The sequence below is a fragment of the Suncus etruscus genome, chromosome X, assembly GCF_024139225.1.
Source record: "Suncus etruscus isolate mSunEtr1 chromosome X, mSunEtr1.pri.cur, whole genome shotgun sequence".
NCBI lineage: Eukaryota > Metazoa > Chordata > Mammalia > Eulipotyphla > Soricidae > Suncus > Suncus etruscus.
The window spans coordinates 97,607,422-97,630,343 of NC_064868.1; the positions used below are offsets into that span (position 1 = coordinate 97,607,422).

Consider the following 22,922-nt stretch of genomic DNA (forward strand, 5'->3'; position numbering starts at 1 on the left):
ATTGTCATAGTGATTCCTTCTCTCCAGCATTGCTTCGGAGAATCCCTCTCATCTGTTCATTTCTCTGTTTGGTTTTGAGGACACACCCAGCAGTGCTCAGGGATTACTCCTGGCTCTGCACTCATAAATTATTTCTGGAAGGCTCAGGGGACTATATGGGAGCCAAACCTGAGTCTGCAACGTGCAAGTAAAGTCCTACCTTCTGTCTTATTTCCTGCAAACAATACACATGAGGGGCTGTACAGAGTACAGAAGGTACAGCACTTGCTATGCTGTACCGAAATTGGCTGGCCCAGATTCACTCCCCAGTATCCCATATGGTGTCCGAAGCCCACCAGGAGTGATTCCTGAATGCAGAACCAGGAGGTATAAGTCCATGAGTACTGATGGGTTTGGCTCCCAACCAGAAAAAAATACCCAAACATGAAATGAAAAATTCACAAGAAATAAAAGAAGTACGACTTACATTTTGACACTGCAATGAAGTCCACTACCCTTTCCCATTCTCACAGAGACCAACTGCCCACGGGATCCACACTTTGCAATGCAAAATTTCCAACTTGGTGAAGTGGTAAAGTTTCCTCACACAACTGATTAGCCCCATTATTCTGTATCATTATTGAAGGGCCTGCTACTGGTGCACTGTTGTACTTTTCACATGCCTTGAGTGAACTAGGACCATTAATCCCCTTTGCACAGATACATCTCCTTTTATATCTCTTCCACCCTCAATAACTAGATATGTATAAAACATTTGAACATAAAGTGTTTTCTTCCTTCTTACCTATGTCTTCATAAATGTTGCCCAAAATGCTGATATGTGCAACTGCATCCTCTTCCCCAGAGCCTGAAGTTTGTGACTTCTATAGGAAGAGCAGAGCTCTTCCTTATGAAATAGGATAGGAGGTAGGAGTGCTGCCCTCCACAAGAGAAAAACTGCTGGTTTCCAGAAAGACCAATAGCTATTCTGTAAAATTTAGCAAGATTATCGACTTCTCCATTATTTTATTAGAAACTTGAGTGGAGTCTGTGTTTGTACATGAAGTCTCTGAAAGCAGCCAATGCTTATCATGGACTATGTGTACTGATGCCCCTCCACCATTAGGACTTTAACTGGCAACATTCTCAGATATCAGCTGTCAAGGACGAAATCACAGTCGACTGAAAAATACAAGCTTCTGAACGGAAAAAAAGAAACCATTGGATTGGACAATATAGCCTTTCCTTGCCTCGTTTTATAAACCCTGATGTCTTTTTTTTAAAGGTGTAAGGTTTTATTGTTCCGAATACATTTTCCAGCAGTCCCGACTCCCTCTCCTTTTATCCTCAATACAGAATGAGGCTTGACTATAAATGCCAACCCTAGGGAGCCCATTTGGGAGGCTTCCACTTTGGTTTCAGGGCACCAATCCCCACCACTCCACCTGCCTTCTATGGGCTAAGTCCTAGGAGCATCTGTGGGTGACAGGATTTCACTAGGCAGAAGTGGGCAAGGTTTAGCAGGTACTTGCAGATTTGTGGACTCTCAGTGGCACTCCTCCACATTCTCCACCTCATTTTGGATCATCATAAAATTCCCCCTCCCCTGCTGCAATCTTGGAGGGTATGGGAAACCCAGGCACTCATGGCCCTTGGAGGGGAAGACAAGGCAGGATGGGGGCTAATGATGATGACAGGGATGGAAGAATGGGCTGGGCGTTCCAGAAGCCAGAGGACCAGGACTGGGAAAGGGGTCTTCTTAAGAGATTGTAATTAAATAAATTCCTGGGCATCGGGGCCAGAACCTCAGTTCAATATAAATTCCCCAGAATGGATGGAGTCCTCCTGTCTATCCCGCCTCACCCACCACTTTGCTGGAGCTAGAAACTGAGACAGGGACAAACCCCAGTCCCTGAGCATCCACCCACCCTCACCACTTAAAAAAAGAAAATCAAAGTTGTATACAAAAGTGTATGTGTAAGGAGCGAGCAAAAAGAGAGGGGTAGGGAGGAGGCTGCCCTCACCTCCAGGGCACTGGGAGCCCAATTTCTTTAAAAGCATTGTTTGCTCCTGTAAAAGCCTGGTGAAGCTCTCTCCCTAAGCTGCCACTCTTTGATACCATATGTGTGTATTTTCCAATAATAGTCTATGGGAGAAATTGCCTCTTGGAAATATCTCGTTTTTCACATGAGAATGAATCTGGTGGGGCAGGAGTGATTGCATGGAGGTAAGGTGTTTGCCTTGCATGCAGAAGGATGGCGGTTCAAATCCTGGCATCCCATATGGTCCTCCTAGCCTGCCAGGAGCGATTTCTGAGCATAGAGCCAGGAGTAACCCTTGAGCGCTACTGGGTGTGGCGCAGAAAACAAAAACCAAAAAAAAAAAATGAATCTGGCGTCTATCATTTCCGGCTTGATATGAACATGTAGAATGCTAAGAATAAATAGCAGAATATCGTGAGAACTGGGATCCATGATGGTCATGGAGAAAGGAGTCAAGGTTTAAATGTGGAACTTGGCAAGTCAGTTAAGAAACAGAATTTTTTGGAAATTCCAGGAAAATCAACATGGTAACTCATAAATGGCCTCAGGAATCTATCCCTAAAATAAGTTCAAACGATTCAAAATTGCTTGTTTGTTGTTTGAGGGCCATACCATTAGTGTTCAGGGTTTAGTCTTGATTCTGAGTTCAGGGTTTGTTTACTCCTGGTGGATTTAGAGGATGGGATGTTGAGGGCTGAATTCAAGTGGACTACAGCAAAGCAAATGCACTACTTGCTATAACGAATGCAATTTGCATAAGAATGCAATGTGGGGAAGAGAAAATGAAAGAGATAGAGAAGAAAAACATTAACTAGATAGTTTTTATTGAACTATCATTCATGCACAATCAAGTCAAGTATACATCCCGAAGACTTATGAAGAAAAAAAGAAAATAAAAATTCTTAAACTTTTGTGTGTCCACAGCCAGTTCTAAGGGTTACTCATTAGGCATACAATATACAATAGCAATGCCACATCCAGAGTCAAATTCTCTCCATCAATGCTCCCATGCTTCACCTGCCAATTTGACAGACACATTTCAAATGTCAATGGCTACAGTTTAGATTGAGCTTTCAATGTTGAGTCTCTTCATTGGATGCAGAGATCTGCCCCACACCACATCAGTACTATTACTTCCTTTTCTCATCTTCCTTCTCTGTGCAATTCCTTTCCTTCTAAGTGCTTCACACTGCAATCTGGCATCCAGGGTAATTTGCTAACTGTCCTTTATTTTTTTTTAAAATTTTTATTGTGACCAATGTGCATTACAAATCTTTCAGTGCATCATTTATGGTACATAGTGACAATGAATGAGGGGCAATCCCACCACCAGTGCTGACCTCCCTCGTCCCTATTCCCAGCATGCATCCCACATCTCCCTCCTCTGCCCCCCAATATGCCAGTGCAACTGGTCTCCACTTTACAGTTTGTTGTAGATTGAGCATCCATTCCACCGTCACTGGAGATAAAAAGGGATAAGAAAAAGGGGGAAAAATTTGGTGACAACTACCAAAAAAAGAAAGGAGAAAAGAAAAAAAAAAGAAAAATGGAGAAAAAATAAGAAAAAAATGGACCCAGCAAATAAAAATTAAAATAAAAGTCTAAATAATAACCACAGGTGTGAAAAAGAAAGAGAAAAGTGGAAGAACAAAGAGAAGGAAAATAAAGTAAAAAACTAACAAATCAAAACAAAACAAGAAAAAGTATGGGTGCTGGGGTTTGGTGTTCCCCCCACTTTTTTTTTCTTTTCGCATAGGCACAGTAAGCATTGGGGAAGAAAGGGACTTCCCATGGCCTAAGAGATTCAGGGTTTCTCCATCCTTTTAGCATACCATCATGGGATCAACTCCTGGCTCCATATATACTCATTACCCCATCCCAAAGGCTTTTTTGTGATGGCAGGAAAGTTTCCTCTCAGTTGTGTGTGAGAAATTCAAGCCTCTGTAGCTAGTGATCTTGGTATTTGCGCAGGTTATAAGTCAGGGTCTAGGATAGAGTCTCTAGGTTCTAGAGGTTCCTATCCATTGTTGATGTGGTGCTCAGTCTTCTGTAACACTTGCTCCCTGGTTTCGTTAAGTCCCTAGGCTGAAGCCTAGGATATTATGGATCCAAAGGTTCTGCTCAGTCTGTTGTCCAAGTTTGACCTCTGCAATAAGACATCTTGTTGTTGTTGTTGTTGTTTTTATGTGTCCTGGACTACAGCATAGGGTAGGGTTTTCCTTATTAGTCCCAAGGTAGGCTCTGTTCAGTCACAGTTGTCAAAGTCAGTTTTCTTTTGTTGGTGCTCTTATTTTTCACAGTTCAAAGGACGATAGCTCTTCTGATTTCCATTTAGTGTTAGGTGATGTAAGAGGACAGCCTGGTCTTAGGCCAAGTTTTCCTTTCCTCATTGTCATATCAAAAACTGGCACAAGTTGGTGCCAGAGTAGTGTTATAAATCTCCCAATGGAGCTGAGTTCTTGGTGGTGTTGCCCAGAGCTGTATCATTTCTACATCGGGGATCTGGGGTTTCAGATTAGACTAACACTGTCCAATCCCCTGGGGACTGGTTGCATCCACATGACACATGTTCAGGATGGGAGGCTTCCTTCTGCTATAAAAAGTGAGTTCTTATCCCTAGAAGATAAGATCTTGTTTCTGTGTCTATGGTTTTCCCCCCCTTTTTTTTACTGTGCCCATACAAAAACGTATGGTTTCATACTGTGTTGCTGATGCTATTCTGGGTAAGGATGACAGGCTGCACACAGTCTCTGTCGTCTGGTTTTGTTCTGAGCTTTTATCCCAGTCAAAGCATTTTGTACCAAGCAGCACCGAAAATGGTAAGGATAGAGAAAAAAATGTATATATTAAAATAGAACAAGTAAATAAAACTAAGTTTAAAAGAAAAGGTATTCGAATAAAACAAGTGGTGGAGGAGACTACTTGTATATTTAGGAATACACATGTTAACATGTATTGTTGTACAGGTATTGAGCTACCAATAGGCAATATAAGACTCCCAATTAAGTCTTTTGATATATTCTTGTGGGGAGTGAAAGCCAAGGCACTTTTCGATTCACAGGCCTTGGAATTGAGATTGAGAGATGCTTTGCTGCATTACGAGACCATATAGTGTCTTTGAGCTGGGAGTTATGCTGAGGCAGATTCCTGAATAGTGCAATAGTCCACGATTTGGTGGGGGTGAGAGGGGCCATGAAGTATGAGTCAGCAGGCATGATGGTTGTAGTTCTTTGCTGAAGCATGAGAATGGGGGCCCAGAGGATGTCTTTCACTGAGGAGCTGGAAGGTGGTCTGTTTGGGCAGGAGGTCGGTCTTGGTGCCTACCGAGTTAGAAACTGAGGGTAAAGAGGGTTAAAATAGGGGAAGATAATGGATCAGGATTGAAAAATAAGTGGATAGAGGAGACACAGGGGTAGGGGAGAGGCAATAGATGACAGGGGATATAAACAATACATATATATGAATTGTGATTTCGGCCTGGAGTCAGTACGGAAAGTCACGTCCATAAAGACTGACTTTAAAGAACTATTTGAGTGTTATCATCCAAATCTTTGGTATTCCGTTTCCTTTCCTAGGAACCATCTAGAATGAAGAACATTTTTAGATACTGCTCAAAAAGTATATTAGTTGCATGGGCACAAATGCGCCCGCGCGGTTATAAAAATGAGTATTAGTAAGAAAAGACACCTCTGCAGGGGATCCAGTATGAATATGAGAGTTTCTCTCTACCCCCCACCCCCAGAGCCCAGTTGCCAAACCTGGCCCTAAAGACCAGTTTGGCATGGGGGAATCTCGGTCACCTGGACTAGTAGTTGGTCAGCCCAGGAGGCCATTGGCCAGCTGTCTGCCCAGTATCCCAGCCATACCTGTAGGAGAGGAACAGTAATCCTGGCATGTGGGATTTTCTGGGTCCAGCTAACTGTCCTTTATTATTATTACATTTCCTCTTCAAGTTATTTCATAAACCACTGATAAGTGAGATTGTATTGTGTTTGTTCTTATTTTTTCTATGTAGGATATCTTGCCTTTCCCACTACATTGCAGAAAACCTCATGAAAATCAAACAGCTTGTAGCAGCATGAAGAAAATTAAAGGATAAAACTCTGGGGCCAGAATGATAGCACAGTGAGTTGGATTTCTGCTTTGAATGTGGCAGACCCGAATTTTATCCTCAGCATTCCATATGGTCGTACCCAGAGCCTTCCAGTAGTTTCTGAGTGTAGAGTCAAGAGTAACCTATGAGAGTTGGTAGGTGCGATAAAAACCCAGCAAAACCAATAAAAAGGATGTGAATGAAGTAAGTCAGATGGAACAATAGATAAAGAATGACTGCTATCATATAGAGGACTGATACAGAGAAAGGTAGCAACAAGGACGAAAGGCAACGCTACCAGAGAACTGATCCATAACATTAAGTTGATGTGGGAGTTTAAAGGGAGTAGCATTGGATACATTGCAACTGTACAGGCAAGGGGGTGCTTGACTTGCATGCAGTCAATTGATGTTTGATTTCTGGCATCTTATATGGTTCTCCGAACCTACTATTAGTGATGCAAGGAGCAAGCCTTGAGTATTACCAAGTACGGACTAAAATCAAAAGCAAATTAAAGGGAGTGGAATTTTGAAGGAGGAAAGGAGGGAGGTAACAACACTGGGGATAAAAGTAGTGGGAAAGTATTCACAGTATTGTAGATCACAGAGGAGTAGTATTGTAGATCAATGGAAAAATTGTGAAAAAGATGAGAGCAATCTTGGCAACTTCTGCCTGAGAATCAGGAGAGAAACTGTAATTAATTCTTAGCATGGGCCGAAGGTGAAGCAGGTTTCTTATGGGCTGTGGAAGTCTCAGGCACTGGTAAAGCAATGTTGGGCACAAAGGTTGGAGGGCCGAATGCGGAAGAAGGCCCTGGCTGTGCAGGGTCATTTTGGGCAGATGTACTGGCCCCTGCATGGCTAGATTCACTAGGTTCTTTAGCACTGTGCTCTGCGAATTGTTTGAAAAAGGGGTGCTCCATGGCCTCTCTAGCAGTAAGTCTTGACTGTGGGTCATATTGCAGTAACTTGTCCAGTAAATCCAAGGCTTCTGGACTGAAAAGGTGCTTATTTTCATTGCGAACGAAGGTATGCCAATCCACACGGGGGTGCCTGCCCACAGTTTTCTTGAGCTGTACATCTAACTTGATCTTGTACTTTCTAATGTATTCATAAAACCGTGTTGTTCCGAGGACTTTGACTATTTTCAGCAGCTGATCACTTTTATCACGACCACGAAAAAATGGCTCTTTCTGAAAGATCATGCTGGCCAGGATGCACCCCATGCTCCACATATCCAAACTGTAATCATACATTTCATACTCAACGAGCAGTTCAGGGCCTTTGTAGTAGCGGGTAGCCACTTGTACACTATACAGTTCACCAGGATTATAAAACTGTGACATCCCCCAGTCTATTAACCAAAGCTTTCTGCGACTCTGATCATATAAGATATTTCCAGGTTTGATATCTCGGTGCATGATTCCCATGCTATGACAGTATTCCAAGGCTCTCAGAGTCTGGTAGATGTAACACCGTATATCAGAGTCTTTCAATCTTTGGTACAATTGACTGTAATGCGTGTGGTTTACATATTCAAAAACCAAGCCCACTTTTTCACGATCATAACTTTTCACAGCAGCTACCAAATTTATGATGTTGGGACCACCTCGCAACATCTCCAAAACCTTTATTTCACGCTTGATATTCTCTTCCTTGGTTGGTAAGATTAACTTGATAGCGACCTTTTCTTTTGTCATCACTTTGACAGCTTCAAATACTTCACCATAGCCTCCTTTGCCAATACTTTGACCCAAAACGTATTCATACATATGTCCCCATTGTACCTCATAGGAACTGAAATCCCAGAATTGTAAGGGTCTGCGTGTATTAACATCTGCATAAACTCTAGCCTTGCTTGGCAACGGTGGGGATAAATCAGGTATATTGCTAGCCATAGTTATAGCGTATGATTACAGACCTGGTCGTCACAGTCTTTAGAAACAAGGGGTCACAGTGTTTAGAAGCAGTTTAAATCTTGCTTCAGACTTGTTATCCCTGTAAGAAGCAAAATAGATCAGCAACATTTGAATATCTGGCTGATCCTATACTGGTGTACTCTGTTACTGCTATACCTAACAGTCGTGAGGTGGGGTGGAATCTTGGCAGTGTCTTGTGGGCTGGTGAGTATTGTTGGGTACGGTCCCTCTTCTTTGATCCAAGCTGCAGAAGAGGCTTCGGCTCTCCCCTCTCCTCCACAGTGTGGCAGCTACAGAAAAAAGGAGATACAATGCATGGCAACCAGTCCCAGGGACCAGGTTGAGGAACCAGATTAAGGGATTCTCAATATGTTGAGGGACCACTGTTTTTCTACCTTTACTTTCAATTATGTACACAGATTGTTGGTGGGGGTGGAGGAAAAACATGCCATTAATCTAACATTCTTGAAAGAAACTGACAAATTACAGGAACTTCAGATACGTCTACTGAACTCCTGCTCTAGGCATTAATGCTCTGTGCTATAAATTACTATGATTTCTGTTTTTCAGATTTCTAGTCATGGAATGTGAAGTCCTGGGGACAGAGTGATAATTCAGCAGGGAGGGCACTTACCTTGCACAATGTGGCTGGCTAGTGATCTATTCCAGGCACTCTATATGGTCCCTGGACGTTGTCAGAAGTGATCCCTAAGTGCAGAGGCAAGAGTAAGACCTGAGAATTCTCAGGTGAAGACAAGAAAAGAAAATAAATGAGGGGCCAGAGTGATAGCACAGCAGTTAGGGTGTTTGCCTTGCATGAGCTTGACCTGGGTTCTAACCCTGGCACCACCCTGAGCCTGGCAGGCTCATATGTGCCCCACCACAAAAAACGGTCTAACGAAATAGCAAAACCGAGTTCTATGTTACTTTCAACTAAGTACACCTATTGTTGTTCCATCCACTGCATGGAAACCAGTCGCAGGGTCCAGGGAGAAGCATAAATGTTAAGGCTCAGTTGCTGAAGATATTGGCAGGAAATAAACTCTATAGAGCAGAGGAGAGTAACTTACGAACAAGTGTTTTCTGGCAGAAGTCCTCAGTTATCAATGACCTATGGAAGTCAGAAACAAGAGTGGGAATACAATCTAGAATTGATGAAAGGTCATAGTCATTTATTCTTGTGAACTTCCAAGCTAGGCTCTTGGCATCTGTTGAAAAAGACAAGGTGGGGCCCAGAGAGATAGCATGGACGTAAGGCATTTGCCTTTCATGCAGGTCATCGGTTCGAATCCCGGCGTCCCATATGGTCCCCCGTGCCTGCCAGGAGCAATTTCTGAGCCTGGAGCCAGGAATAACCCCTGAGCACTGCCGGGTGTGACCCAAAAACCACAAAAAAAAGAAAGAGAGAGAGAGAGAGAGAGAGAGAGAGAGAGAGAGAGAGAGAGAGAAAGAAAGAAAGAAAGAAAGAAAGAAAGAAAGAAAGAAAGAAAGAAAGAAAGAAAGAAAGAAAGAAAGAAAGAAAGAAAGAAAGAAAGAAGAAAGCAAGAAAGCAAGCAAGAAAGAAAAAGACAAGGTGGTCTAGCAGATACCCAAAGAATGCCTTCAAGGATGTGTGCTTATGAGAAAAGAGCGAAATGAATGGAATAAGGACATATGAGAGGGTAGAAGCCAAGAGGAGTAGGGGTTACATTGGGTGCCTGATTCCTTGTGTATCTGCAATAGCAGAATTTTGGTTACATGAGATTATTTCATCTCTGGTTGTTATACTTGCTTCTCCTAAATCTTAAGAAAGCAGCAGTTGGTTTCATTGATATAAATGGTTCCTCTATTTCAAAGAATGGGCACATGGAATTGAGCAGCAAGCCCACATAGGTAACTGTCTAGTCACTGGCAAAGCATGAAATTCATTGCTTTGTTTTTTTGCTTTGGGGCCACACCGGTGGCACTCAGGGGTTACTCTTGTTTCTGCAGTCAGAAAACCGCTCCTAAAAGCTCAGGGGACCATATGGGATGCCAGGAATCAAAACCAGGTCTGTCCTGAATTCATGTGCAAGGCAAATGCCCAACCACTGTGCTATCTCTCTGACCCCAAAGCATGAGATTGGATCCATATTTCACACCTTATGCAAATGTTTGCAGCATGCCTGGACATGATATTTTTATTTATAAATATATAGTGATAGCTCTGCAGGACATGCATTTCAGAGGTGTCTATAGTTATTTGAATATAGTGGAAAAGACTTAACAAAAATACATGGGTTATCAAAGTCAAAATTTTTGGCGTGGCTAAAGAAACTCAGGCTAAAAATAAAAGACATCAGATCGATGGAACAAAATATAACTTAGATGTCAAATATTTTATAAAGCTCTAAGCTATATAAAGCTAATTCATAAAATTCAATAATTGGAAACCTCATAAACTTACCATGAAATATGAGAGTTACGTGAACAGACTGGTAGCACAGTGGGAGGGTCTTTGCCTTGCATGCAGATGACCCAAGATGGATGCGGGTTCGATTCCCAGCATCCCATATGGTTTCGCTAGCCAGGAGTTATTTCTGAGCACAGAGCCAAGAGTAACCCCTGAGTGCCTCTGGGTGTGCCCCACCCCAAAACAAACACAAAAATTTTATGAGAGTTGAGGGCAAATACTTTCACAGAGAAACATGCATGCAGACTTCCAATTGGCATATAGCAGTGTCCATAGACACATGTACTTAGGGACATGCGAATAAATACAGCTGGGAGATATCCTCTCACATATCTGAGAACAGCAAATACCTAAAATAGGAAACAACCAATATGTTGGGTAGGTGTGTATTTGTGAGAAGTGAACCAGATTTGTCTACTTACACCTTGAAGGAAAACTTGAACAATTTGGTGATCTCAGCAAAGACCAGAGCTTTCATAAGAGCCAATGTTTCCACTTCTCAACATCTACACCTAAATCAAAATTATTACTTCAAGACAAATTATTCAATGTGGCACTTAGTACAACAGACAGGGTAATGGAAATAACCCAGATTAACAACGCTAAATGGATAAAGAATTTATCAAGAATATGTTTTCCATGTAACCACAATAAAATACTATAAACAGGTGACTCATAAGAACAAATTACAACCAAACACCAGTTGGGAGTAAGTTGGCTGGACAGATCAGGTAACAATTTAAATTTTTGGCATAGAGAGACAAATCAAATTGAGAATGGGCAGTATTTGGTGATTAAAAAAAACCCTTGGACCACAAAGTTAAAAACCCGAATCAAGTGGGGATTTGTTGGGGATCAGGGAACTTTCAGGGAAACCCCTAGAATAAAGAGACATCATATAGAGATTCTTTGCAGGAGGAGAAGTGTAGTTAATTTTGTACATCAGAAAAATATATGCTAAGGCTACCTGAAGCATATGACCTAGAGAATAATAGTGAAAGTGGCTGATTAAATAAAGTAAGAGTAAAAAAGTGTTGGAGCAATACACAGAGAATAGAGTGCTGCCTTGCATGAGGCTGACCTGGGTTTGTTCCCTGGCATCCCACATAATCCCTCAAGCCTGCCAGGGGATATTTCTAAGCACAGATCCAGGAGTAATCCCTGAGCACCACCGGATGTGACCCCAAAAGGAAAGTAAAATAGTATAAGATAAAATGAGACGGGAACCTGAGAGTACAATATATAGGGTGTTTGCTTTGTATGGGGGCAAACTTAATTCAAACCCTGGCATCCCATATGGTACTTCAATCCTGCCAGTAATAATTTCTGAGCACAGATCCAGGAGAAAATCCTGAGCACTGTTGGCTGTGGCCCCAAAACTACACTAAAATAAAATAAAGAGGGAGTCAGAGAGATAGTATAGCATGTAAGGCGTTTGCCTTGCACATAGCTAGCCTGGGTTCTATCCCTGGCATCCCATAAGGTCCCTCAAGCCTACAAAGAGTAATTTCTGGTAGAAAGCCACAAGTAACCCTAGAGCTTGGTTGGGCATGGGTCAACTCCCCAAAATAATAATAAAATAAATTAAGAGTCAGGGAGAAACAAAGTTTAAATGCTTGCTATGCATTTAATGAACCCTGGTTTGGTTTTGAGCACTGCTTCTTACTATACGGAAATTCCCACTTCAATAATTTAGGGAGTGATGTCTGATGCCAGAATCAGGAATAAACCTGAGAGCCACTTGATGATGTCAAGCCAAAAACTGCCACAAGTAAAACGAGATAAAATACAATTCACAAAATCAAAATATCATATAAGCATCACAGCTAAAATTCTTGTGACAATGTATGCTGTTTACATTTCAATACCACTGACTTTCTCAGGTATAGTCAACCTGTGAAGAGACAAAGACTTGAAAGTCAAAGAGTTTAAGGATAACTGTCAGGGTGGTTTATCTGAGTTTGCTGCCTTAAGATAGGAGTTCAGGGCCCGGAGAGACAGCACAGCAGCATTTGCCTTGCAAACAGCCAATCCAGAACCTAAGGTGGTTGGTTCGAATCCCGGTGTCCCATATGGTCCCCCGTGCCTGCCAGTAGCTATTTCTGAGCAGACAGCCAGGAGTAACCCCTGAGCACTGCCGGGTGTGGCCCAAAAACCAAAAAAAAAAAAAAAAGATAGGAGTTCAGTTGAGACACAGAGACCCAAACACAGAGAAATTTGTTTTACCTTTGATGAGAAGACAGTAAGTACCTTTACCAAAGAGCTCAGCAAGTGAACAGACTCAGACAATACTGACTCAATTCAGACAAGACACTGAATTCCTGTGCAAGTAAAAGCCTAAGTGATGTTCTGGTCAAAGACACAGATAATGGTTTTGACATCACAGAAGAGCAGAAATTAATAAAAAACAATGTGATGTCTGCTTTAACTGCACTTTTTGTAATGAAATATTCTTTTGATTTTGGTTTTGGTTCCCACCAGGAGTTGCTCAAGTATTATTCCTGGGTCTGCACTCAGGAATTACTCTTGGTGTTGCTCAGGAATCATACTGGATACCTGCAATTAAACCTGGGTTGGCCAGTTTCAAAGCAAGCACTATACTATTGCTCTGGGTTTGATAGAAAGCCTTTTAACTACCAGGCTTACACAGAATTTAAAGAATCAATCGTATTAAATAAGAGGTATAAGACTAACTAAAGACAGTTTCCCACATCTTCTTGAGCTAATAAAAATGGAAGTAAAACCAGTGATAGACTAACAACTAGCACGACAATGTTAAAGAATGAGAGAAGTAGAATATCTGTCGTGAATACAGGCAGGAGTGGGGGAGGAGGGTGGCATTGTGGTGGGAATGTTGCACTGTTGAAGTGGGGTATTCTGTTTATAACTGAAACCCAACTACAAACATTTTTGTAATCATGGTGCTTAAATAAAGATTTATATCAAGAAAAAAGCCAGCGAAAATGCATTTAAACAGGCATTATACAGGCTGTTATCCAGTTTTCTTCTGTTTTTTCTTTTTGTTTATTGGTTGTTGGGTCACACCCTACGGCTATTAGGGTTACTCCTGGCTCTATGCTCACAAATGGCTCCTGGCAGGCTAGTGGATCATTTGGGATGCTGGGCATTGAACCCGGGTCCTTCTTAGGTTCCGTAGCTCGCAAAACAAATGCCCTACTGCTGTGTTATCTATCTGACCTCCAGCTTTATTATTTGTTCCTTTGTTTTGTTTTGTTTTTGGAGGGGCCACAACTGCATAGCTCAGGGGTTACTCATGTTTTTGTGTTCAGAGGACCATATGGGATCATGGTCATCATACCTGAACCCATACCTGGTCGATAGTTCCAAAGCAAATGCCCTACCACTATGCTTTCACTCCAGCCCCAGCTTTATTCTTATTCTATTTTTGTCATTTTATTGACCACATCCAGGTGCAGTCCAGGGTTCCTTCTTGATCTGCCATCAGAAATTACTTCAGGCAGTCTTGGAGACCATCTGGGAAGCAGAGGATTGGCCGTGTGCAAGGCAAATACCCTACCTCCTGTGCTATCACACGGGCCCAATCTTTATTGATTTTTATTTGTGGCACTACAGAAGTGCTCAGGACTTACTCCTGTCCCTGTGCTCAGGGATGACTCTTCAATAACATCGGGGGGATGGTATGTGGTGCTGAAAATACAATTCTGATTGCCAAGTACAAGGCAAGCACCCACCCAGTTAAACTATTGCCATTGCTGGACATGCCATGTTTGCAGGGGAGGTGTTTTGCTCACCAGTGGTGCTCAGGGAGTGTTCCTCGCTCTGTGCTCAGGGAACACACCAGATGGTCTTCAGTACCTGAAGAAATAACATAGATTGAACTAGAGTCAGGCACACCAAAGGCAAAAGCCCAACCTGACTTACTATCGTTCTATCCACTGTTCCCACCATCTTTATTTTAACAAGTGCTGAGTACAATTTACATTCAGGAGCCTCTCACTGAAAAGATGGCACCTGAATCCAAGCTTTAGCAAGGGAAATATTGTTTACTAAGGGGGAAATGACACATTATGGACAAAGAATACACAACAAACCCCTGTGTCACCCAAAAGACATATGCTGTCAGGAACCCTAGCCTTTCATTTGCAAGACAGCCCCACAAGCCACAGACACACCACTGAAGGGATTCCAGACTCTAGATATAAAGGACATTTCCCTGAGAGATTACTACCTCCACACACACACACACACACACACACACACACTCACACACACACACACACGCTCACACAAAGTAGGCCCTGGGTGGTTACCAGCCTTCCATAGGGCAGTTCAGGCGCCATTTTATCTTCTGAATTCCTGGGCTTTAATTTGAAAACCGTATTATTGCAGTATATTTGTGCCCCAAGAGTGTGCAGGAGGCACGGCTGTCCCTAACACGAGGTCCCCAGCATTGAAAATGGCGGCGGTGAAGCTCCGGACACCCACGCACAGGCAGGAAGTGGTCCCTGAGCATGGAGCCGTTAGTCCGGCCAGAGTTCTGGTTGGTGCCGACCCAAAAGCCCAAAGAAAGAGAGGAAAAGTGTGGAGAAGGACCCACCTGCCACCCAATTTATCAAAGACCCAAAGAAAACGGAAAGGCAGTAGAACCTGTCCAAATACACGCGGGAGAGGTCTCACCAAGCTTCGGTCTTCCTAACGGCAATCCTGCTACGGGAGCAATGGTGGCCAAGTGCAACGTCATAGAGCAGGAACCGGAACTTGTAAGGTCCCGCCCCCCAGCAATATCATTGGACAGCCTGCAGTGATGATGGACAGGCCCACTCTCTGCTCTGCCCATATCGGCCTGACGCCTCTCTGTAGAGCCCAAGGCCCAGAGGGATTGCACAACTTTGCTCATGTTGGTACATATAGGTATACACATAGACTGGAACCTAAAATCTGTTCTTCCATGTCCATATTTGGCTGACTGTGAGGACACACTTGCATACCTTTTCCAGAAATTCAATGGAACTTTTTCTTTTCTAGTATATTACTGAAGATGCCTTTCTCACTGGTCTTGATTGAGGACACTTGCTGGCTTTCTCCCAGTATCTGGCATACAATGACCAATAATAACACAGTCCTATATCCTAGGTCATCTCTGTCTATCTGTTTTTGGGCACTGTTCACTTCTGTTTCACCTATCCTTCAAAGTTTGACAAAGACTTTCTGAAGAAAGTTATCATTTACTTCTTATCTAATAGTTACTCTGTATATCGTCAGATTCCAAAATCTTAAGAAGTATTATTTGGATTCAATTGCAATGATTAGAATGACAGACTATGAGTTCATAAAACTTTCTGAGCTTCAGCTTTCTAGTCAGTATATTGAATTATAAATATCAATCAAATCATATTTTGCATTGGAAGAAAATTATTATTTTTATATTCTATACATAGAACAGAATCTAATGATATTCAGCAGTTAGTGAGACAAAAAGCTAAATGATATTCATCAATCATTGAAATAAATGTCACTTGTAACCATATGATATTTAACATTGGGGTTAGATACTAAAATTATCTGAGCATATTCTAATTATTTGTGGTATTTAAAGTAACTGGGATGAAAAAATGCAATGGTTTAAAGGGTTGTCGCCTATATTGTCTCAGAGTGTAGGAGGAAGAGCAAAGAAATCGAGTGGAATGGGGAGATGCAGCTGCAGCCAGGGACAAGGGAATGTAAATAAATGGGTGGTGTTAAGAACTCATAGTTTAATATCCAAACCACAAAGCCAGCAACATTAAAATTCTGAGACCCAAACTTTAACAAATTTTAAAAAAGTGCCTCTTTAGATGAGAGCTGGAAGTGATGGTTAAGGGAGAAAGCCTGGGAACATTGGTGACAAGTTGCCACTGGTTGTGGGAATGATGTTTGAACATTGTAAAGTCTAAAACTCAATTACAAATAGGTTATAAATTATGGCATTTCAATAAAATTAAATTTTAAGTCATGTAAATAAATACAAAATGATAGCATTTTGATATCATGAATATAAACATGTGCATTCAATGTCCCACTCAAACATTACCAGCAACCTTCTATATAAATTTAAAACTAAGACTCTTGGGGTCAGAGCGATAGCACAACAGTTGGACATTTGCTTTGTAGGTAGCTGATCCAGGACGGACCTGATTCGATACCCAGTATTCCATATGGTCCCCAGAGCCAGGAATGATTTCTGAGCTCGTAGCCAGAGGTAACCCCTGAGAGTCACCAGGTGTGGCAAAAACAAGAACAAAAACAAAAACAAAAAACAATGACTCATATCCAGTGGCACTTTGATTCTTCTATGCTATGATGTCACCAAAATATCAAATTAAGAGTTACTGGGAATTTGAAATAATTTCTATTATCACCATTGAATAATCGACAATTCACCTGTGTTACTGTTTTTCAAAATGTTGTTGCTTCCTTTACATTTTTTTCTCTTCAGAAATATTCTTATTTCATGACTATTATATTTGAAAAGTAGTGCCCACACATTTTATTACAGAAGTCAGCTCTAGTTCTTGGACATATCTAACACTTGCATTTTAGTTGGTGTCTGAAAGAGGTCTGGGGATATGCAAATTGTATTGCTTTCACTCAGTTTTGGGCTCTGTTGGCCAGTGTATTAGTAAAAGAAATGTTTCTCAGAATAAAAATCTAAGTGATTAATGCATGTGACTTGCTATGTTAGTTTTTGTTACCAAACAAATAAATATATTCTTAAAAAACAAATAGAGACCACTCTCCACCTCTCTATTGTAAAAGAAAAAGTTAATGGCACATACTCTGAGATGATTTCCTCGACATTGGAAATGTAGGTCAACAATGAATAGAACTACAATCTGGATTTGGAAGATCATGAAAGAATATAAGTTCTTGTCAATGTGAGATCTTGGTAGTTGAAGGGACAGGTGAAGTGCTAATGAGAGCCAGTAGAACTCCAGGCAACGTTTTCAAGGATGTGCTCACCAATGAAAAACCATAAGGAAAGTATGAGCCGGAGACAAAGGTATAGAATGTAAGATGAAGCAGATGCTATATAAGACCCCTGATTTTTGTGGTTCTGCAATGTTAGGATTATGTTAACATGCTACCATTGTATCTATGTATGTATCTATGTCATAACTGCCTCATATAACCAACAAAGCATCTCTGTGGTTCATTTATCTTTGGGGGCACATATAATGCAGTGGCTAACCTAGAGAAAACATTTGGTTCCTTTACCCTATGCAAAGCCTTCCCTCTGTTGCAGTTCATTTCCTTCTCCTTTTTCATCCAACCTGTTGCCTCCCGGTGATCCTCAGAATCCATAATTTATCTTTTTTACTCTGTGCTCTTCTCATTCATCATGCCAACCTCTTACAGTGCTAGGAGCATCGTTTCACTGTTGTCACATAAATTCAATTTCTGTGTAGTACACCCTATGGACCATGTTGTGTATTGGCTAACATCTTCTGAAGGTGAATAGTATGTAACCAAAAACTATAGGTATTTATCATTTTTGGCACTCATAGTTAAGGTTGTCTCCTGAAAATTGCAACTATTAAATTTTTTAAACATTTCTGAGGGTGGTGTCAAGAAAAACTTATGGCAATAAAATTCATTTTAATTGTGTGAATGTTTGCAAGGGGACATAAAAATAAAATTTATCGCTACCATAACTAATGTCACATATATCAATATTCTGAAGTTTATAGTAATTAATTCATTGTTATAATTAATTGCAGATTCTAATTTAGGCTAAGAAGCTCTGAATTGTTTGGTTTTTTTTCTCATTTTTCAATTAGATCTTGAATGGTGTATCTTATATAAGAACACAGTACAAGTTTAAGGTAATTGTGCTATATCTTCATTTTTAATGCAATTCCTTTTAATCAAACACAAAGAACTTGATCCTTGGCATTAGAAACCTGTGCTCTTCTACTTGTTAGACCACATATCCTTCTCCCAATGACTTAAGTCATGTTTGAAATGAACTATATAGGAAGCATCCAGAAATACTGTCATAGGAGCAGAGTGAAAATGTGGAAATGCAGAATTCATATGTTAGTAATATGTACAAAATTCTATGTCAGTACTCCTCGTTCAGGAAGCATTTGCAGATGATAAAAAATGAATTCATTCTTTTTTGTTGTTATTTTGGGGAGATGAATTTCCAAGAAGAAATTGTAAATATTATGTCATGATGCTACTTTTTTTTCCTAGAAAGGTATTTCCAAATGATTCATTTTCTCTTTAGATATAAGACTATCGAATCATTAAAAAGTTGGTCACAAATCTTTTAGATGATGTTGAGTATGAACTAGTATGTTATTAAATTTTGACTGTAAGAAACTATTACTTTTCTGATAGCTATATTGTTGAAGGATAATACAGTTTGTTTCTCAAAACATTGGGGAGATAAATGCTACTTTAGACACTAACAAGGTTCATTTTGAAAATTTCACGATATTCTACCTAAAGTACACAATGCTGCAATATACCAAAGTTCCTCAAGTAAAAAAGTGGCAAAATATATTTTAATAAATTAAATAGTTATAGAAGGTTTGTTTTCAACTCTATACATACCCCTTGGAAACTGTGGACAACTAATAAGAAGCAAGTGCTTTCATTGGACATTTAGAAACTGTTTGAGGTCAGGGTCCTGCCTGAAAATTCAGTCTGTCAAGGTGTTTCAGTGTTAAATCACTGAAATCTTCAGTCTAGTCAAAAACAAGGCATGGGTTAAATAATAGACCATACCATTCCCTCAAACTCTCAATGCTATCAAGTTGAATGGTGTTTAGAGAACTTCAGTATTATGCCAAATAAGATTAATTATGTATCATTATTATATACAAGATGATAATCAATATCCAGGAGCAACCAATATGTACCCCAAAATGTAAGATAAAATCCACAATCAGTTTGCTGATATCAGATTCCATTGTGCTGAACAGAGACATTGTAAGCCAACATCATAAGCCGTTTTCTAGATGAAAACACCCCCAAACCTTTAAAACTAAAACAACAAGCTTCTAGGGTCTGTAGTTCAGTAAATATGTTGAACTGAACATCTCATGGTAATAGGAAGGAAAGCATTGCCCCTCATGTTTACTAATAGACACCTTGTCTATGATCTATACACTACTTGTAACTACACTAGCATATTCACACTGCAAGTAGCAATAACTGATTAAATCATATTGTGAAAATCACACCAATGAGACCCATTAAGTTCAGCCCTGAAATCACAAATCACAACTCATTTGGTCATGGCTGTGCACTTAAATACAAACTGCCTCTGTCATTCTGATTACGGAAAACATACACATCATGTTATTCCATGTCAGACCTCAATCATTTTATTTTCTTGAAGTTTGCCTCTCTCTCTCTCTCTCTCTCACACACACACACACACACACACACACACACACACCCAAAAGGTCTTGGCCATAAAGTTTTAAAGTTTTGTATTGTATTTAATATGTGAATGATAACCTAGGTGGATAAAGTATTCTTGGTAATGTGTTCATTTTATTAAAATAAAAACAAATATAACCCCTATTTTCTTCTGGCCTTTAGTCTCATTGTATAGGTCTCTGATGACTCACAGGAGATCCCGTGCTTATGGAATCCTTCTTAGATCTTACTGCTTTTATTCTCTGTCTCACCCTTGACTGTCACCATTCTGATCACTATGTGCCTTGAAGTTTATCTTAAATAAGAGCCCAAGCACTTTTTAACTTTGAGAAGTTATTAGTTATGATTTATAATTTCTTTGACTAATAGTTCATTGTCCTTGCATTTCTGTTCATCAAGAACTACTACAAGTCTTATATTCTTCCTCTTAAACTCATCCTATAGATCTTGTCTGTACTGTTCATTCTTTTTCAGACTTTTCCTTTGTCTTATTCTGTTTTCTGCATCTCATCTTGGAGTTTACTGCCATGGCCTTTTTGGGTCTGGACAGTTTAGGGAGTTCTCTGGGTCTCCAGGAAAGTGGTTGCAGTGTTTGGTCAAGGGCAGAGACATACTCAGTTATTGATTGTGTTGATTCATAATTCTGTGTGTGTTTATTGACTACTACAGGGATGTATTTGAACATGAATTTTACATGTGAGAGACCACCTACATCTGCTTTCCTGCAAGATTAAAAAATGTACTTTCTTCTTAGCACCAAGCTTATCAGTACATACTATTTGATCTATAAGTTTCTTCACAACAGAAAATTCACAGGCCTTTAAATGGGTTACAAATCTTCTGAATGATAAGTCCCAATTAAAAGACAAAGGGGAGTTGAGCCAGAGACTTTTCTGGGATCCAAGGGCAAATTTTAACATCTCACAGTTTTTTACTTCTAGGCTGGACCCTGGGTGTCAATTCTGATATAAATTAAAAGATTTAGCAAGTTTGCCAAGTGTTCCTGTGAAGGGTTCCTTTAATCTGTTTAAAAATACAGAACATCTTTTAAAAGACTAACTTTACTTTGAGGATTACAAAATTATTTTTATGTTTCTCTTGATGCTGATTTTCCCAGGAAAAGAGATATTTAATCAAAGCCATATTTGTGTGTACTAATTTCGTCACCTAGAGGTAAATGTTCAACTATATACATACTTAACACAGCAGCAGGGAGATTCTTATTAGGCCCAATAAATGTTTGCAACTATTACTAAGCTTGAGAAATAGCACCCTCATTTTTCAAGGAAGTGGCTCTCTTTGAGGCCTTTTCTCAGCTATCCCCACTGGAGGAGTCCAGCGGACCTTCTGATTTTAACTTTCCTTAAATTATGTTGGCAGCTATTCACCTAATTTTTCTCAACTTCTGCTATTCTGCTACTGAGGTCATCCACTGAGTTTTTAAACTTTCTCCTGCCGCAATATTCACTTCTGTCACTACTGTTTTTGTTTTTTTGTTTTTTGTTTTTTTGTTTTTTTAGGTGTAACGGGTTCTCACTCTAACCATGGTATTTCTTCTTTGCATGTACTTCTCTCTTTTGGGAAGAAAGTACCCCTGGATTGGCTACCTATCCCTACCTGTTCTCCACCCATGGGGGTGGTCCTACTCTTTCCAATGAAGACCTCGGATCAGAGAGACTACTTCTGGTTTTGGCCACAGCTTTTATGTCTGCATGCCAGTGCCCTTTTGCCTTCTTGCAGACAGCTTGTGGTGGAAGTTCCTGAGACTGTTTTATCTCCCTAACTTGGTGGGATTATTTCTTGAGTAAGTGTTGCTTCCAGACCCACATTCCCTAATATCCCTAGATTTGGGGAATGAGGCGTCCAGTACAGTTTATATTTTATCATTTCTATTTTTATGCTTTTTGGTTCTGCTCTGAGGGATCACGCCTAGCAGTTGTTTTGAGGATCATATGTGGTATCAGGGATCAAACCTGCTATGCTATCTCTCTGGACTCCTGCTTTATTGACAAACTGTTCTATCATTCATTTGAACTCATTAAACACACCCATCGATCTCTCTAAAGTCATTAGCTGAGAAGTTTTAGAGCTGATTATTACTGATAGAGCGTTCCAGGCTATTATATTTACTCACTAAGTTTTGTACAATTCTATGTGGTCTTCTCTTTATGTTTTTGTGACTCGAGTGAATCTGTGTAGTTCACTTATTTGAGAACTCTTAGAGGGATTCATATGACTTTTTCTCCTTTTGTTCTTTTAGCAACTTTTCACCAATTCTGGTTTTTGATTTTGAACTGTAGTGTAGATTAGAAAACTACTTTCAACACCATCATGGCCTTGCCTCTATTCTCTGACTTTTGTACTTTAGAGCACTATGATGTCCTTTTTTAAGGAACATTACAAAGATATTTTTTTTTTTGGTTTTTGGGTCACACCCGGTTGACGCTCAGGGGTTACTCCTGGCTATGTGCTCAGAAATCGCCCCTGGCTTGGGGGGGACCATATGGGACGCCGGGGGATCGAACCACGGTCCTTCCTTGGCTAGCGCTTGCAAGGCAGACACCTTACCTCCAGCGCCACCTACCCGGCCCCACAAAGATATTTTTGATTGAGTTTTAGGTATACAATGTTCCAACAGCAATCCCTTCACTAGTGTCCATGACTCTCCACTAGTTTCCTTATTTTCCCTCCTTACCTCAGCTTATGGATTAATTATTAATAACTTGACTTATTAATGACTTGAGTTATTAATGGTTATCATAGGTGGAAATGATAAACTTGTGAAAAATTAAAGTATTAGGCAGATGTAAATAATGTGCTTTTAAAAGCAATTAAATAATGCACTTTTCTATGAACTCAATTGATGTGGGAAGATTCTAGGAAAGAAGGAAGTACAGTTTAAAGTTATATAGAAGCTAATAAAAGAAAATTACAACTGTAGTAGGGGAGAGGATTCAAATTAGAAAGCAGCAGGGCTAGAGTGGGTAGAACAGTTGTATATCATAATTCTGACCCAGGTTCAGTTCCCAGCATTACATTTGGTTC

At 40.3% G+C, this 22,922-nt stretch overlaps 1 protein-coding gene across 1 annotated transcript; it reads right to left on the reverse strand.

Annotated features, from left to right (window-relative positions):
• Positions 1–6,811: 6,811 nt before the first annotated feature.
• On the reverse strand, positions 6,812–8,011 carry LOC125998967 (casein kinase II subunit alpha-like). Its single transcript, XM_049766983.1, has one exon. The coding sequence runs from the start codon at positions 8,009–8,011 to the stop codon at positions 6,812–6,814; it is 1,200 nt and encodes a 399-aa protein (XP_049622940.1).
• Positions 8,012–22,922: the final 14,911 nt, after the last annotated feature.

Bases quoted from the DNA above. Each gene is read 5' to 3' on its own strand.
- LOC125998967 (XM_049766983.1), bottom strand. From the start codon at position 8,011: ATGGCTAGCAATATACCTGATTTATCCCCACCGTTGCCAAGCAAGGCT.